General features: G+C 39.6%; 1 protein-coding gene across 1 annotated transcript in view; it reads right to left on the bottom strand.

The window, feature by feature from the left end:
- gypc (glycophorin C (Gerbich blood group)) overlaps positions 1-10,778 on the bottom strand; it is a 78,606-nt gene extending 67,828 nt beyond the window's left edge. The window contains exons 1-2 of the mRNA XM_063005550.1: positions 10,692-10,778; positions 6,217-6,386 (exon numbers count right to left, since the gene is read on the bottom strand). Of these exons, the coding sequence (XP_062861620.1) occupies positions 6,217-6,224 (8 nt within the window). The 5' untranslated portion in view covers positions 6,225-6,386; positions 10,692-10,778. The remainder of the gene's footprint in view (positions 1-6,216; positions 6,387-10,691) is intronic.
- Positions 10,779-17,302: the final 6,524 nt, after the last annotated feature.

Below are 17,302 nucleotides of genomic sequence, written 5' to 3'. Positions count from 1 at the left end.
CAACACCGAGTTTCGAACCGAGGAGTTCAGAATCTCAGTGCTGGTGTGCTAGCGGAATATCCCGCTGCACCACCTGGACGTCATCCTATAGTTTTTCTATTTTAAATCCTCTTGCCCCCGCCAGTCCGTGAAATGATATCTTATATGAAACCGGTCTGTGCTGCAAAAAAGGTTGGGGATTTCTGCTTTACATGATTATGTTGGGCAGCTGGGTTGAGCAGCATTAAATAACGCTAAACCATTACTACTGGGATCCCATTTGGGCCAGACTTTTTGATTTTAGGCCAGTTGGGCGTCTAAATACAGATGATTTTATTATATTTTATTTACCCTTATTTAATCAGGCAAGACATTAACAACAAGTTCTTATTACAAGGACAGCCTGTCAAGTGCCAATGAGCACTTGTGAGAAGAAGAAAACAAGGTGGAGAGAGGTACAAGGGGAAAAGAAAGCAAAAAGAAGAAAGAAACATCGCACGACACAAGTATCATTAAACACACCTTTGACTAAATCCTTAAAAGCAGCAACTGAAATGAATTTGAATTGAATTCAGCTGCAAATTGAATTGAAATCTGACCGAAGAGTGTATCGTGAATTGGATTGGCTATGTCTCTGTGTTAATACATTGTGCCCAGTTATTTTGAGGAAACCAGACCCCCCCCCCCCATCTTGACAGGGATAGCATAGTGGTAAAACAATAAAATACATTTAAAATGGGATTGAATTGAACAAACAAATAAACACATTTCCCCCTTTTTTCTAACTAGATACAAAGTCTAACCACACAGTGTTACCCTTTGGAAATACTGTTATGTATTTTATATAATTATAAAAATCGAATTTTCAAACATTAAGTATCATTATCAAGTAAAATACTTCTTGTACATCTTTTTAAATGTATAACTTGATTGTTTAAGCTTTAGAAAGAATAACTGTATTACTGATTTTTGAAGGTTCTTCTTCCCATTACCAGTTGTAATTAGTTTTAAAATGTCTTGCGTTATAAATAGTAATAAGCATAGCATTACGAAACAACACATATGCCAATCGTCAGAGATTATAAAGAATTCACTCACTCACTTAACCGCTTATCCAATCAGGGATGCGGGCGGGGGTGCTGGAGCCTATCCCAGCTTTTCAATGGGCGCAAGGCACACAGTAACGCCCTGGACGGGACGCCAGTCCATCGCAGGGCAGACACACATACCCACACTCATACACACTCCCATTTACTTATAGGGCAATTCAATGTCTCCAGTTAACCTGACTGCATGTTTTTGGACTGTGGGAGGAAACCGGAGCTTCCGGAGGAAACCCACGCAGACACGGGGAGAACATGCAAACTCCGCACAGAAAGGACCCGGACTGCCCCACCCGGGATCGAACCCAGGACCTTCTTGCTGTGAGGCAACAGTGCTACCCACTTAGCGACCCCATTATAAAGAATTGAGAACAGAAAATGTGCCACTTTAACCTGTTCGAACAGCTTTCATCAACAGCTTCAATGCATTTAGCATTCCATCCACAGTCCTAACAGGCTTAGTGTCTGGTATACACACAAAATTGACCATGTTACTTATCATTTAAGTTACACTTATGTTTATTACATCATTTAGGGACCTGTTTCTTTCTTATGGATGGGGTACTTTTAAGGTGATGTGTATGATGTATGGTCCCTTGGTATGTTTCTTCACTTCTTTTACTAGATTTTCCATTTTAACATGTCTTTAACATATTTACTATATATACTGTTCATTTGAGGAAAAAAAAAAAGAATGGTCAAAAGTATTTGGACACCTGCCCATGACTAAATGTAGGTGTTTCGACACCCATTGTTAACAGGTTTATGACTACTGCTTTGGATTTTAACAGTAATTTGTTAGGTATTGGTTTTGCCCTAAAAAAAGCTTTTAAAAAAACCTGATTTTCCACACTGGCGTCTTGCTCCCCGACAACCCATTAGATGAGACAAATAATTGAAATCCAATGCTAGTTTACTGATTAAGCTTCTGTGCCAATGATAGACAGTTGAGAGTTGAGCTCCCAGTACAGTACGGATGGAATAAGAAAAATCATAAATGTTATTAGCTGTTCGAGTTTAATCAATGAGCAGAGAGAAATGTCATACTTGAAGTTATTTACAAAAGCTTCTGTGCTTCTGTGTGGAATGTCACTGCAATTTCTTCTTCCCGCTGTGTCATTGATTTACATGGCCTCAACATCTGTCTCTCGGGTTTCTTTTCGAACCGGCCACCAATCAATCAATCCCTCTGAGAATCTTCTCACAGTAGGTGTCTACACATGTCTTGACTAGTTGGCTCTACTTTTCTGATTTCACTGAGAAATGCAAGCAACGACACTGAAGTAACGGGTATGAAAATGGAAAAAAATAAAGAGATTTTCATTCAGATTTCCAAAGTGGTTTAACATTTCAGTGATGTTTGTCCCCCATTTGTAATAGTACTGTAATTTATAAAAGTATCGCCTGTTGGTGAAAAGTGGCATACAGTGTATCACAAAAGTGAGTACACTCCTCACATTTCTGCAGATATTTAAGTATATCTTTTCATGGGACAACACTGACAAAATGACACTTTGACGCAATGAAAAGTAGTCTGTGTGCAGCTTATATAACAGTGTAAATTTATTCTTCCCTCAAAATAACTCAATATACAGCCATTAATGTCTAAACCACCGGCAACAAAAGTGAGTACCCTAAGAGACTACACCCCTAAATGTCCAAATTGAGCACTGCTTGTCATTTTCCCTCCAAAATGTCATGTGATTTGTTAGTGTTACTAGGTCTCGGGTGTGCATAGGGAGCAGGTGTGTTCAATTTAGTAGTACAGCTCTCACACTCTCTCATACTGGTCACTGAAAGTTCCAACATGGCACCTCATGGCAAAGAACTCTCTGAGGATCTTAAAAGACGAATTGTTGCGCTACATGAAGATGGCCAAGGCTACAAGAAGATTGCCAACACCCTGAAACTGAGCTGCAGCACAGTGGCCAAGATCATCCAGCGTTTTAAAAGAGCAGGGTCCAATCAGAACAGACCACGCGTTGGTCGTCCAAAGAAGCTGAGTGCACGTGCTCAGCGTCACATCCAACTGCTGTCTTTGAAAGATAGGCGCAGGAGTGCTGTCAGCATTGCTGCAGAGATTGAAAAGGTGGGGGGTCAGCCTGTCAGTGCTCAGACCATACGCCGCACACTACATCAAATTGGTCTGCATGGCTGTCACCCCAGAAGGAAGCCTCTTCTGAAGTCTCTACACAAGAAAGCCCGCAAACAGTTTGCTGAAGACATGTCAACAAAGGACATGGATTACTGGAACCATGTCCTATGGTCTGATGAGACCAAGATTAATTTGTTTGGTTCAGATGGTCTCAAGCATGTGTGGCGGCAATCAGGTGAGGAGTACAAAGATAAGTGTGTCATGCCTACAGTCAAGCATGGTGGTGGGAATGCCATGGTCTGGGGCTGCATGAGTGCAGCAGGTGTTGGGGAGTTGCATTTCATTGAGGGACACATGAACTCCAATATGTACTGTGAAATACTGAAGCAGAGCATGATCCCCTCCCTCCGGAAACTGGGTCGCAGGGCAGTGTTCCAGCATGATAATGACCCCAAACACACCTCTAAGACGACCACTGCTTTATTGAAGAGGCTGAGGGTAAAGGTGATGGACTGGCCAAGCATGTCTCCAGACCTAAACCCAATAGAACATCTTTGGGGCATCCTCAAGCGGAAGGTGGAGGAGCGCAAAGTCTCGAATATCCGCCAGCTCCGTGATGTCGTCATGGAGGAGTGGAAAAGCATTCCAGTGGCAACCTGTGAAGCTCTGGTAAACTCCATGCCCAGGAGAGTTAAGGCAGTTCTGGGAAATAATGGTGGCCACACAAAATATTGACACTTCAGGAACTTTCACTAAGGGGTGTACTCACTTTTGTTGCCGGTGTTTTAGACATTAATGGCTGTATATTGAGTTATTTTGAGGGAGGAATAAATTTACACTGTTATATAAGCTGCACACAGACTACTTTTCATTGTGTCAAAGTGTCATTTTGTCAGTGTTGTCCCATGAAAAGATATACTTAAATATCTGCAGAAATGTGAGGGGTGTACTGACTTTTGTGATACACTGTATATTGCCTAGAACTAGCTAGAAGTTGAATTAGGTAGAACTGACATTGTAGGTTTATTGAGTACAGTTGTACCTTGAAACTCAACGTCAGTTGGTTCTGGGAGTGGCATTGAGTTTCAAGGTATTTTTTCCCCATAAGGATGTATGGGAAACCCGTTAATGCATTCCAGGTCCTGTGGAACTGCATGTATTTTAGGCCAATGTAAAATAATGGGGTTGTTTTTACCGCTTGTACACTGAAAATAACACAAATATAATATAAGGACACTGAAATACAATTAGAAACAGTTAAATACAATAAAAAATACAATAAAACCTGCATTTCTTTATTGTTTACTTTTGCTTTTTAATCGTGGAGATGCTTGATCTTGGAATACCGTATTCCTTAGTAAGTTCAGTAAGGGGACATTCACATGAGAAGCAGCAAAACCATTGTTGTGCTGGCTGTGCCGTTATTTCCTATAGAGTGTGCTGGTGCTCAAAGCTTAACGTGACATATTGTACTGAAAACAGCGAGTGAGGTTTTAGACCAGAAAAATGGATTCTCACAGTTTCTCAGCACCCCGAGCTATAACACAAGTTTAAAAGTGAAACAGGAGGAAAATCCAGCTAAACACAGATAAATGTGGAGCTTTCAGAGTGGATTTGATGGTTATTCCACACAAACACATATTCGTCTCATGTTCACACTTTGATGACGCTTTACCGCACCGCTCAACCGCTCAATTTCTTGACGAAGGGTGTTGAGTTTCAAAGATTTCGAGTTTAGGGGACGTTGAGTTACAAGGTACCACTGTATTTGCATAACCAAAATGTTTTAAATAAACCTTTAATTACTACAAATGATTTATTTTGGCTGGAAACATTTAGCCCATTACTGCACAGACCCTTGTTTTAGGTCTTACCAGTGCTACCATCCTAATCAAGTCCAACAGACACATATTGGGAGTCACCTACTTGTTGCTGTAGAGGAATAGATCATTTACTAAGAAAAATAAGTAATTCAGAGATCAAACCTTTTAGTGACTACTAATTCATGACATACATGCTGTTGCAGTGTACACCGATTAGCCATATCATTAAAACCACCTCCTTGTTTCTACACTCACTGTCCATTTTTTTTTAGCTCCACTTACCATATAGGAGCACCTTGTAGCTCTACAATTACTGACTGTAATCCATATGTTTCTCTACATACTTTTTTAGCCTGCTTTCACCCTGTTCTTCAATGGTCAGGACCCCCACAGGACCACCACAGAGCAGGTATTATTTGGGTGTTGGATCATTCTCAGCACTGCAGTGACACTGACATGGTGGTGGTGTGTTAGTGTGTGTTGTGCTGGTATGAGTGGATCAGACACAGCAGCGCTGCTGGAGTTTTTAAATACCGTGTCTACTCACTGTCCACTCTATTAAACACTCCTACCCAGTTGGTCCACCTTGTAGATGTAAAGTCAGAGACGATCGCTCATCTATTGCTGTTGTTTGAGTTGGTCATCTTCTAGACCTTCATCAGAGGTCACAGGACGCTGCCCACAGGGCGCTGTTTGCTGGATATTTTCCAGCAGTGACAGTGAGGTGTTTAAAACTCCATCAGCATTGCTGTGTCTTATCCACTCATACCAGCACAACACACACTAACACACCACCACCAGGTCATTGTCACTGCAGTGTTGAGAATGATCCACCACCTAAATAATACCCGCTCTGTGGCGGTCTTGACCATTGAAGAACAGCATGAAAGGGGGCTAAGAAAGCATGTAGAGAAACAGATGGACTACAGTCAGTAATTGTAGAACTACAAAGTGCTTCTATATGGTAAGAGGAGCTGATAAAATAGACACTAAGTATAGAAACAAGGAGGTGGTTTTAATGTTATGGCTGATCGGTGTATTTGAGCATAATTTTCTTATTTTCTTGAACAGATTAACTAAAATAACCTTATAATATTAGAAGCAGGAAACAAATCAGCTTTGGGAACTGGAGCATTAGCACAGCCAAACATTAAAATGAACCAAATTAAAATTCATCAACATTTAATCTGCCAAGCCACCAGAAACTGAAGCTTACCAGTGCATTTTCTTCACTGGTGTTTAAAATCTTCTCTTGCAGAGTAAGGAATGTTTTCTTCCTCTCGCCAGCCTGCATGAAATTGGCTGGTTTCGATTCCCACTCCCTGTCAGACTCGTTTCCTTGCCACAACTTCTGATACCCTTTGAGATGAGGTATTCACTCTATACCTACACAAGAGAGAGAGAGGAAAAAAATACTACTTTATTTCTTTTTTGCTTGGCTCTGAGTATTTTCAGGTTGCTTGCTGCTATTTAGGGTTAATCAGCTTGAAGTTTGAGGTAATGTCTGCCATTTATTTACAACCCCAAATCAGAAAAAGTTGGGACAGTATGGAAAATGCATTACTAATAAAAATGAAGTGTTTCTTACATTTCCTTTGACTTTTATTTGATTGCAGATTGTTTGAACCCAAGATGTTTTATGTTAATATACCTCCATTCCTGCATTTCAGGCCTGCAACACATTCCAAGAAAGGTTGGGACGGGGGCAATTTACGGCTAGTAATGATGTGAAAAAACTAAATAATTATGTAATTTCAAACAGGTGATGTCAACAGGTGATTGTAATCATGGTTTGGTACAAAAGCAGCATCCAGGAAAGGCTGAGTCTTTAATGAGCAAAGATGATCAGAGGATCTCCAGTTTGTCAACAAATGTGTGAGAAAATTATTGAAATGTTTAAAAACAATGAACCTTAAAGAAAGCTTGGAAGGGATTTGCATATTTCTCCCTCTACAGTGCATAATATCATGAAACCATTTAAGGAATCAGGAGGAATTTCAGTGCGTAAAGGCCAAGGGCACAAGCTTAAGCTGAACGCCCGTGATCTTCGATCCCTCAGATGGCACTGCATCAAGTACCGCCACTCAACAATAGCTGATATAACCACATGGGTGAGGGATTACTTTGGAAAACCTTTGTCAAGCACTACAATACAGAGTTACATGCACAAATGCCACTTAAAACTTTTCTGTGCAAAAAAGACGCCCTATGTTAACCATGTCCAGAAGCGGCGTCGGCTTCTCTACGCTCGGAGGCATCTAGGATGGACCATCACACAGTGGAAACGTGTATTGTGGTCAGATGAATCAGCATTCCAGGTCTTTTTTGGAAAAAAAAAGATGTCGTGTGCTCCTGACCAAAGATGAAAGGAGCATCCAGACTGTTATCAGCAACAAGTCCAACAGCCAGGGTGTGTCATGGTATGGGGCTGTGTCAGTGCCCTTGGCAAAGGTAATTTATACTTCTGTGATGGCAGCATTTTCGCAGAAAAGTACATTGAGATCTTAGAGCAACATATGCTGCCTTCAAGACGTCATCTTTTCCAGGGACGTCCATGCATTTTTCCACAAGACAATGCAAAACCACATGCTGCACACATTACAAAGGCATGGCTGTGGAAAAAGAGGGTACGGGTACTGGACTGGCCTGCCTGCAGTCCTGATCTGTCCCCAATAGAGAATGTGTGGAGAACTTTGAAACGAAAAATGCAACAACGACGACCCCGTACTGTTACACATCTTAAGACGTGTTTACAGGAAGAATGAGACAAAATAAAAGCTGAAACACTAAATCACTTGGTCTCCTCGGTGCCTAAACGTCTTTTAAGTGTGCTGAAAAGGAATGGCAACATTACAAAGTGGTAAATGCTTTTTTTGGAATGTGTTGCAGATCTGAAATGCAGGAATGGATGTTTATTAATAAATGAAATGAAGTTGAGCAGATAAAACATGAAATATCTCAGGTTCATCCTGTCTGCAATCAAATAAGTCAAAGTAAATGTATAAAGAAATGTGTTTTTACATTATTTGCATTTTCCATGCTGTCCCAACTTTTTCTGATTTGGAGTTGTATATTTTAACTAACCGTATCATGGATTATAGGGATTTAGGAATTTAGCGCTACATACAACCTGACATTTGTAAACTAAATATATTTACACCAATTTGAATGTGTTAGATTTAAATAATTTTTATTTGGAAACATTAAGACTAATTAAATGAAACCACCAAATAAATTAATGCCAGCTGGACTGATAAAAAATTTGGCAGGATTAATGTTTACTATTTATTAGGAAACATTATGAAACTCGTTAATATCCGAAACCCAACACCAGCATTTACATGTAATATTTTTTTTCTTAATTCGGAATGATACAGCTCATCTGCTTTCAATTTTAAACCCACATCTACAACTTCGAGAGCTGGCAAAAACCGTGCGTGCTATCAAATTTCCTTTCCTTATTTGTCTGAAGGATGAATTTCACTAAATGTCACTGAAAACACAAACGTATGTGCTGTGGCGATGAGATGATATTTTCAAAAATGCTTCAGCTGACCTGCTTTCCACTAAAGAAGCAAAGCAAGCTTTTCATATACAGCTCATATCCGGACGTATTTCGGACTGGGGGGCTTTCAAAAAGCACGCCCGCTCCGTGATTCCCGTTTCCACTCTCCTTGCATTCTGATGGCTGGCTTTTAAAGGTGAAATGTGATTTATCTTTTTATTTTCTGACTGTCTGAAATGTGACCACATGGGACTTCACAATAGCACTGACAAATCACTTGTAGAGAGACGGCGCATTTTCTCTTTTCTTATTGAAAATTGTTTGTGCCTATGAGTAGGGCTGGCTCGATACCACTTTATGTCCGATACGATACTGCAAATTGGGTATCTGCCGATACTGATACCAATCCGATACCATCATTTCTCCTCTCAAACAACTAAGCAGTAATAATATACAGTATGTCTCAATGCACCATGGTTAAATTAGCTATCTAAATAACAATGCTCAGACTGTGAAACAAATATTCTAAAGGAATAAATACAGTACTTATTTTCACTTTTACACACAGAACATTTAGCAGCATTTTTGGCTTGTTTAACAAAAGTGTCTACAATTGGAAGATGTGGATGTCAATCAAACATGGACCATTGGGGATAAAATCACCTTGTTTTTCTTCTTGAAGGCCACCTTATACACGATCAGCCATAACATTAAAACCACCTCCTTGTTTCTACAATCACTGTCCGTTTTATCAGCTCCATTTACCATATAGGAGCACTTTGTAGTTCTACAATTACTAACTGTAGTCCATCTATTTCTCTACATACCTTTTTAGCCTGCCTTCACCCTGTTCTTCAATGGTCAGGACCCCCACATGACCACCACAGAGTAGGTATTATTTGTGTGGTGAATCATTCTCAGCACTGCAGTGACACTGACATGGTGGTGGTGTGTTAGTGTGTGTTGTGCTGGTATGAGTGGATAAGACACCGCAATGCTGATGGAGATTTTAAACACCTCACTGTCACTGGACTAAGAATAGTCCACCAACCAAAAATATCCAGCCAACAGCGCCCCATGGGCAGCGTCCTGTGACCACTGATGAAGGTCTAGAACAGGGGTGCACAACTTCTTTTTACCAAGGGCCGATTTCACATAAACACCTAAACCAGAGGGCCACACATTTCATTTTTACAGATCTGTCCACATGAATTTGTAATACAGTTAGGGCTGGGTGATATTGAAAAAAAAAAATCGATTATTTTCAAATGTATTATTGATTCTCGATTGCGATTGCAATTTTTTTTTTTTTTTTTTTTTTTTTTTTATTCAATTGAAAAATTTTACTTTAAAAGACTGCAGAAATGCAAAAATAGTAACAGCACCACCTAACTCAAACTTTATAACAATAACAATATAACAATAATTAACAATAATTTGAACAAAATAGACATCTTAATTAGCTATATCCTTTATATAAAAAACTCACAAACAACTCACTTTAAATAATGTGCAGCATAAGAAAAGTGCAAAACCTCAAACAGTTCTTTACAGGTTTTTTAAAAGGAACACAAGCCTGTTTACTGTTTCCACCATATAAGTGAGTCTGTATCTGTATCTACACTGGGGGACATCGAATAAGCACTCAGCTCAGCTTTGATTTTGTCTTCTTGTGACTGTGGGGTGGATGGACGGGGCACATTCCACGTCTAACCATATGGACTACAATTCCCATGAGCCCCTGAACTGTCACGTGACTACCACATGTCCCCGGTCAGCCAATCCTGATCGCGCTCACCAGAGTTTTGATTCAATTCAGCTGTGTTCGGTTCCATGAATCTTATTTAAACTCTTCTGTTTTACTCTCGTTGTGAAGTTTTGTCGATCGTGTTTGTCTCCTTATTTCTAAATCTAACCGTTACCGTGTATAATCCTTGTTGTCTTCCGTTTGCTGCTTGTACACTGTTTTTGCCCTTTTAATATTAAACGTTCCCTGATTTATATTCCGCGAGCGTCTGGTCAGTTTCTGCCTCGTGACATGTTGGTATTTTAATTAAAATATAAAGTATGTAAACAATCGCGATTGTCACATTCTAACATCATGTGAAAACGTTCATTTTAACCAACAGAATTAATCGTGAAAATCGCCCAGCCATAAATACAGTTACATAAAATCAGGTACTTACAAGAAATGTGTTGGTCTGACACCAACTGATTAATGTGGTCGCAAGCACACCAGACAAAAAAATACCTGTATGTCCATTCAGGGTTAAATTTTATATGTTTGAGATCCACTTTTCTTTGTTTACTCGTACTTGGTTTGGACAAACACATGGTACAGCTGAAGTAACTTGTATTTACATCATTTACTTTTCAGCCGCAATTTCATAGAATTACCCGGTGAATTTAAAGTGACAGCATCATTTATTTAAAAATGCATCAGCACTTCATTTGGCGGGCCGGATCGAGAGTTTTGCCGGACCGGATCTGGCCCGCGGGCCGTATGTTGTGCACCCCTGGTCTAGAAGATGACCAACTCAAACAACAGCAATAGATGAGTGATCGTCTCTGACTTTACATCTACAAGGTGTTTTTATGTACAGTACAGTACTACTGTGTATTGTTATTTATTATTGTTTATTACAGAAATGTATATTCTATTGTTTAAGATTTAAGGGAAAATACCCTTGTATTTATAACAAAAAAGACCATTTAAGACATTAGAAAGGTTAGGTAAGGGGGAGGTTTGGGTGGTCTGGCACGGATTAATTCTATTTACATTATTTCTTTAGGGAAAAATAGGTTTAACTAACGAACATTTTGACTTAAGAACAGCCCTTCGGAACCAATTAAATTTGTAAGTCAAGGGTTCGCGATATACCACCCAGCCCTACTATGAGTGGACCTATGCTAAGAGAATGTGTGGAATACTTTCTTTATTTGATTAATTATTCTTATTCTGCCTGCTGACATAGTTTTTCTGGGCTTAGACATGTTAGTGGCAAATGAATGCGTTAAAATCACTGCACATATTGGGTTGTTTCTATGCACAGTAATTTTTGGCTGTTGAAAATGATTGATGAAGGATTTGAATGTGTTTTACATGCGAGTTAAATTGAATCCAGATTTTATTTTCGGGAACAGTAATTTATTCATTTACATAATTTGTGTAGCCATGAACATAGAGAGTAACCATAGCTGAGGACTGAACCAGGAACCATGGACCTGCATTGTGTGTTTGAACAGATTCCCTACTAATTAATTAAAAACACCTGTAGTTGCAGATGTAAAATTAGTATTTATTTTCATTTCTGCATAATAAATCACATCTGCTGATTTATAGTCTAGGATCTTCATTGTTATGTGTTGTACCGACCTGGCATAACATTATGACCACTGACAGGTGAAGATACCACAGCACACCTTCAGGGGTCTAGTGGAGTCCATGCCTTAATGGGTCAGGGCTGTTTTGGCAGCAAATGGGGGGCCAACACAATATTAGTAAGGTGTTCATAATGTTATTCCTGATTGGTGTATAATGCACCACACATATTTAATGTGAGGCCTGAACTCCAGGCATATTCTTACTACAAAGCCTTACTGTTATAAGCAGTGCAGAATGTGGCTTGACAAAGTATTGCTAAAACAAGCAGGTATGTCCTTGAAAAAGATGTCAGCATACTTCATTTTGTTCCAAAATGTGCAAGTACCCATCAGCATTAATAATGCCTTTACAGACGTGCAAGTTACACTGGCATCCCAATACATTTACATTGACTGCATTTGGAGAACACTATCCAACATGACAAAGGTGCTTCCTTAGTAAACATTTCCTTACTCTAGTACAAGTAGAAAGTCATCTAGGAACACAAATTTAACATTTTGAAAGATAGAGATAAAGGCATTAAATACGAGGTTAGTTTCCAGTTAGGTACTTAGTAAAGAGGTAATGAAGGTCCTTGGAGACTCAACTCTTCAAACGGACAGAGAGAAGCATTGATGTCTGTCTTCCTTGGATTCTGATGGGTGAATCAAAATGAGCCAGAGTTGTTGCTTGAAGGGAAAATACATTATGACCACCTTCCTAACTGACTGGTCTACGGCTATGCAGCCCCATGCGCAACAAACTGCGATGCACTGTGTGTTCTGACACCTTTCTATCAGAACCAGCATTAATTTAACAATAACAATTTGAGCTACAGTAGCTCGTCTGTTGGATCGGATCGCATGGGCCAGCCTTCGCTCCCCACGCGCATCAATGAGCCTTGGCCGCCCATGACCCTGTCGCCGGTTTACCACTGTTTCTTCCTCGGACCACTTTTGATAGATAATGACACCCCACAAGAGCTGCAGTTTTGGAGATGCTCTGACCCAGCCGTCTAGCCATCACAATTTGGTCCTTGTCAAACTCGCTCAAATCCTTACGCTTGCCCATTTTTCCTGCTTCTAACACATCCACTTTGAGGATAAAATGTTAATTTGCTACCTAATATATCCCACCCACTAACAGGTGCCGTGATGAAGAGATAATCAGTGTTATTCACTTCACCTGTCAGTGGTCATAATGTTTTTTTTTGTTTGTTAGTTTTTTTAAATTTCTATTTTTCCCCCTTTTTTCCCCCAATTTTTCTCCCCCCTCCAAATCTAGTCGTGTCCAATTACCCTGATTGCATCCTCGATACTGATTCGACCCCTTCACCGCTGACTGAGGACGCCTCTCAACTGACGTGCGCCCCCAGTACAGACTGCATTTTTCACCTGCATGAGTCAAGTTCATACACTGACGGGCACTGTGTACGGAGGGCCACACTCCCATCAGCATTATTCCTCAGCCCTGTGCAGGCGCCATCAGTCAGCCAGCAGGGGCCACAGTTCCACCAGTTATGAGGACCTATGATCCGACTTTATTACCCTTAACCCTGAACAACAGCCAATCGTTGTTCATGCTGCCGCCCAGCCCAGTCGGAAGGCAGAGCTGAGATTCGATACGATGTATTTAAAACCCCAACTCTGGTGTGCGCCACCTGAGCGGCAGTGGTCATAATGTTATGCCTGATCGGTGTATATAACTGTAGCAGTTCTTAACTCTTTAATGGTCTCACCAAAAAAATAATGTTTAAAAACTTTTTTCTTTTCATTTTTTAGTTTCTTGGGACTATATCAACAACAAACAATTTTTTTTTTTTTTTACTAGAGTACACAGTATTTTTAATGAGCCTCTACCAAACAGTTGAGTACAAAAATTATGCAACTTTCACGGATGACGGTTGACATATGTTAGAACGGCTGTTTTTTTAAAAACCATCACCCAATATTTTTAAGTTTAACACACGTCAACCAAAGAGTAGATTTAAATACAAGATTATTTAAATACAGCTTATTTTTACCCAAGTATTTACACTCAAACTATGACAAGTACAACTTAAAGTTGTTGTACACTCAGATTTTTTATTTTCTTTCATGATGTAGTTGATTAGTCCCACTTATTGCTTAATTCCTCTCTCTAGTCACTTCATTTTAACTGTGTTTTCATTTAAATTTGCAAGACTGTACATTAAAAAGGTGTTTTTTTATTATCTATCTATATATTTCTGTTAGAACATCCAGTGTTTCTTATGACCCTAGTCTGTTTACCCAGATTCTGAAGTGTATATAAGATAAGATTCCTGTCTGCCTGCATTTTCACTCCAGGCTTGAGCAATGTTTATTGGATTTTCTTCAATAAATCTGCCAAGAGCAAATACCTGCATCCTACACTTTCTGCATCTTTTCCAATCATGTTTTACAACAGTAAAGAGAGAAGTAAGTGTCCCCCCACCTCCTCAGTCACTTATTGTATTTCATATTCCAATTAAGCAACTTGCAGTCTGTCTCGAGGATTAAATAGAAGTAAACCATCAGTATGTATCTGATTTAATGCAGATAAATAGAAGATTTCTCACTGTGTGCAATATATTTCCATAAATGCTTCAAGTACTTTCACTCCATAAACTTAAATGCTATGGTTAGCCTAGACTGAACAGTGAAAACATGCTTACTTTATGTCACTGTCAATGAATGTAGAAGAATATTTCACATGAGCTCACACACAGGTTACTCTGCAGGTATATACACTGATCAGCCATGACATTAAAACCACCTCCTTGTTTTTACATTCACTGTCCAATTTATCAGCTCCACTTACCATATAAGAGCACTTTGTATTTCTACAATTACTGACTGTAGTCCATCTGTTTCTCTACATGCTTTTTAGCCTGCTTTCACTCTGTTCTTCAATGTGGTGGATCATTCTCAGCACTGCAGTGACAATAACATGGTGGTGGTGTGTTAGTGTGTTGTGCTGGTATGAGTGGATCAGACACAGCAGCACTGCTGGAGTTTTTAAATACCGTGTCTACTCACTGTCCACTCTATTAGACACTCCTACCTAGTTGGTCCACCTTGTAGATGTAAAGTCAGAGACGATCGCTCATCTATTGCTGCTGTTTGAGTCATCTTCTAGACCTTCATCAGTGGTTACAGGACGCTGCCTACGGGGCACTGTTGGATGAATATTTTCGGTTGGTGGACTATTCTCAGTCCAGCAGTGACAGTGAGGTGTTTAAAAACTCCAGCAGCGCTGCTGTGTCTTATCCACTCATACCAGCACAACACACACTAACACACCACCACCATGTCAGTGTCACTGCCGTGCTGAGAATGAACTACCACCCATATAATACCTGCTCTGTGGTGGTTCTGTGGGGGTCCTGACCATTGAAGAACAGCATGAAAGGGGGCTAAGAAAGCATGCAGAGAAACAGATGGACTACAGTCAGTAATTGTAGAACTAGTGCTTCTATATAGTCTATTGTTCAAATTCAGGTAAAACAGCATTTGTAAGGCCAGACACTGATGTTAAAAAAGGTATGGTCTGTAATCAATGTTCCATTTCATCCCAAAGGTGTTTGATGGGGTTTATGCAGGTCATTGAAGTTCCCTCCACATTGTTTTGTGTACAGGAGCAGAATCATGTTGGAACAGAAAATGGCCTTTCTTATAGATATGTGAAAACCTGTCAACTGGATAGTATGTGTTTTAAATGTGCATTATGTCTTTCTTGTGGTTTCTTCTCTGTGTCTACCTCATTTTTTATTTTTCTTCCCCTCCACACTTGCTGGGCACTCTTTCTTCACTGAGTGCACTTATCAGAGCACCACCAACCTCTTTAATAGAAGCTGAACAAGACCCTGACTATTACCAGTTACATTACCAGGGACTGAAATAATCACAGCGTGATATTTTCGCCACAGGGAATCACAATGAAAGCAGTAATTCTAGAACTGATAGGTGGTGGTGTCCAGCGTCGCCTCTCAAGCAGATCTCTCAAGACTTTAGTGCCCCTCAAATGCGTTCTTTTCTTCTTAGCTGAGTTACACAAGCCGAGATAGAGTGCCACGTCTGCGTCCCGTCCCACTTTTCTTTGCTGCGGGGCCGGAGGATAGCAGATCTCTTTGAATAATGTCTTAACATTTAAGAAATATGATCTTCTTCTGTTTTAAATGTCATGATATGTATAACGTTGCTGTTTCCTGAGCTTTAATCTTTCTTAATACAAATCTCTTGTAGAAAAAAAGGTCATGGTTTTTATTCAAAAATTCAGTAGTCGTAATTTAAAGTACAATCAGTGATGCTTGACTGACATCCATTACAAATACCATCCTAAAACAAAATAAGTATAGGACTGTTCATATAGACATTCATAGCTACGGTCCAAAAAATGATGTGGGTTGCTGGTGTCTGTGTGAGCTCACCAAAAAAATTAAAATAGTAGCACTTCATGGTAAACTGATATAATTTGCACAACAATAATTTTCATTGGGATAAATAAATAATGTATCTGTCCGTCTGTCCGTCCGTCCACCTATCCAATCCACCCATTCAATCCATCCATCCATCCATCCATTCAATCCAATCCAATCCAGTCCAGTCCAGTCCAGTCCAATCCATCCATCTAATCCAATCCAATCCATCTGTCCATCCATCCAATCCATCCATCCATCCATCCATTCCATCCATCCATCAAACCAACCCACCCAATCCAATCCATCCATCTATCAAAACAACCCACCCAATCCATTCCATCCATCCATCCATCCATCAAAACAACCCACCCAATCCAATACATCCATCCATCCATCCATCTATTCTAATATTTAATGTTATATTATTTAAGTAATTACTCATTAATTATTAGTTATAATCAATATCATCATTGGAGTTTTTAGGTGTACACTAAATATCACAGAACACAGCCCAAGATACGAGATAATTTCACAGCCCTTGCGTCACTGCGATCTAATTTCATGGTCCTATCAGTGTGTGTCCAATTCTACATCATGATAATTCCTCCCTTCCCATTAGTATAATCCATTCATCTGATTAAAAGACCTTGCATGATCAAGTATTGATTTAGTCACATAGTAAGTGGGGATGTTTGATTTGACACACACTTTTTCACTTTTTAACACATTCATACTCACTCACTCACTCACTCACTTTCTTAACTGCTTATCCAATTAGGATCTATCTATCATCCATCCATCCATCCATCCATCCATGTACTACAGCAATGTAGATGTCATTGTCTACAGTCATGCAAGCTTCACATAGTCTTGGACTTCAAGAATGCTGTGCAGAAAAAAAAAAGGATCTTTGAGGAAGTTACATGCACTATTTAAACCCAACAATACTCTACCTACTGTCAAGCATGATGGTAGTAAATATATAGAGTTTACATCTATGACATGATGTTTTT

This window comes from Trichomycterus rosablanca, chromosome 12 (genome assembly GCF_030014385.1).
Source record: "Trichomycterus rosablanca isolate fTriRos1 chromosome 12, fTriRos1.hap1, whole genome shotgun sequence".
NCBI lineage: Eukaryota > Metazoa > Chordata > Actinopteri > Siluriformes > Trichomycteridae > Trichomycterus > Trichomycterus rosablanca.
Note: the sequence above shows the minus strand (reverse complement) of the source record. Positions and strands in the feature narration are given on the sequence as shown.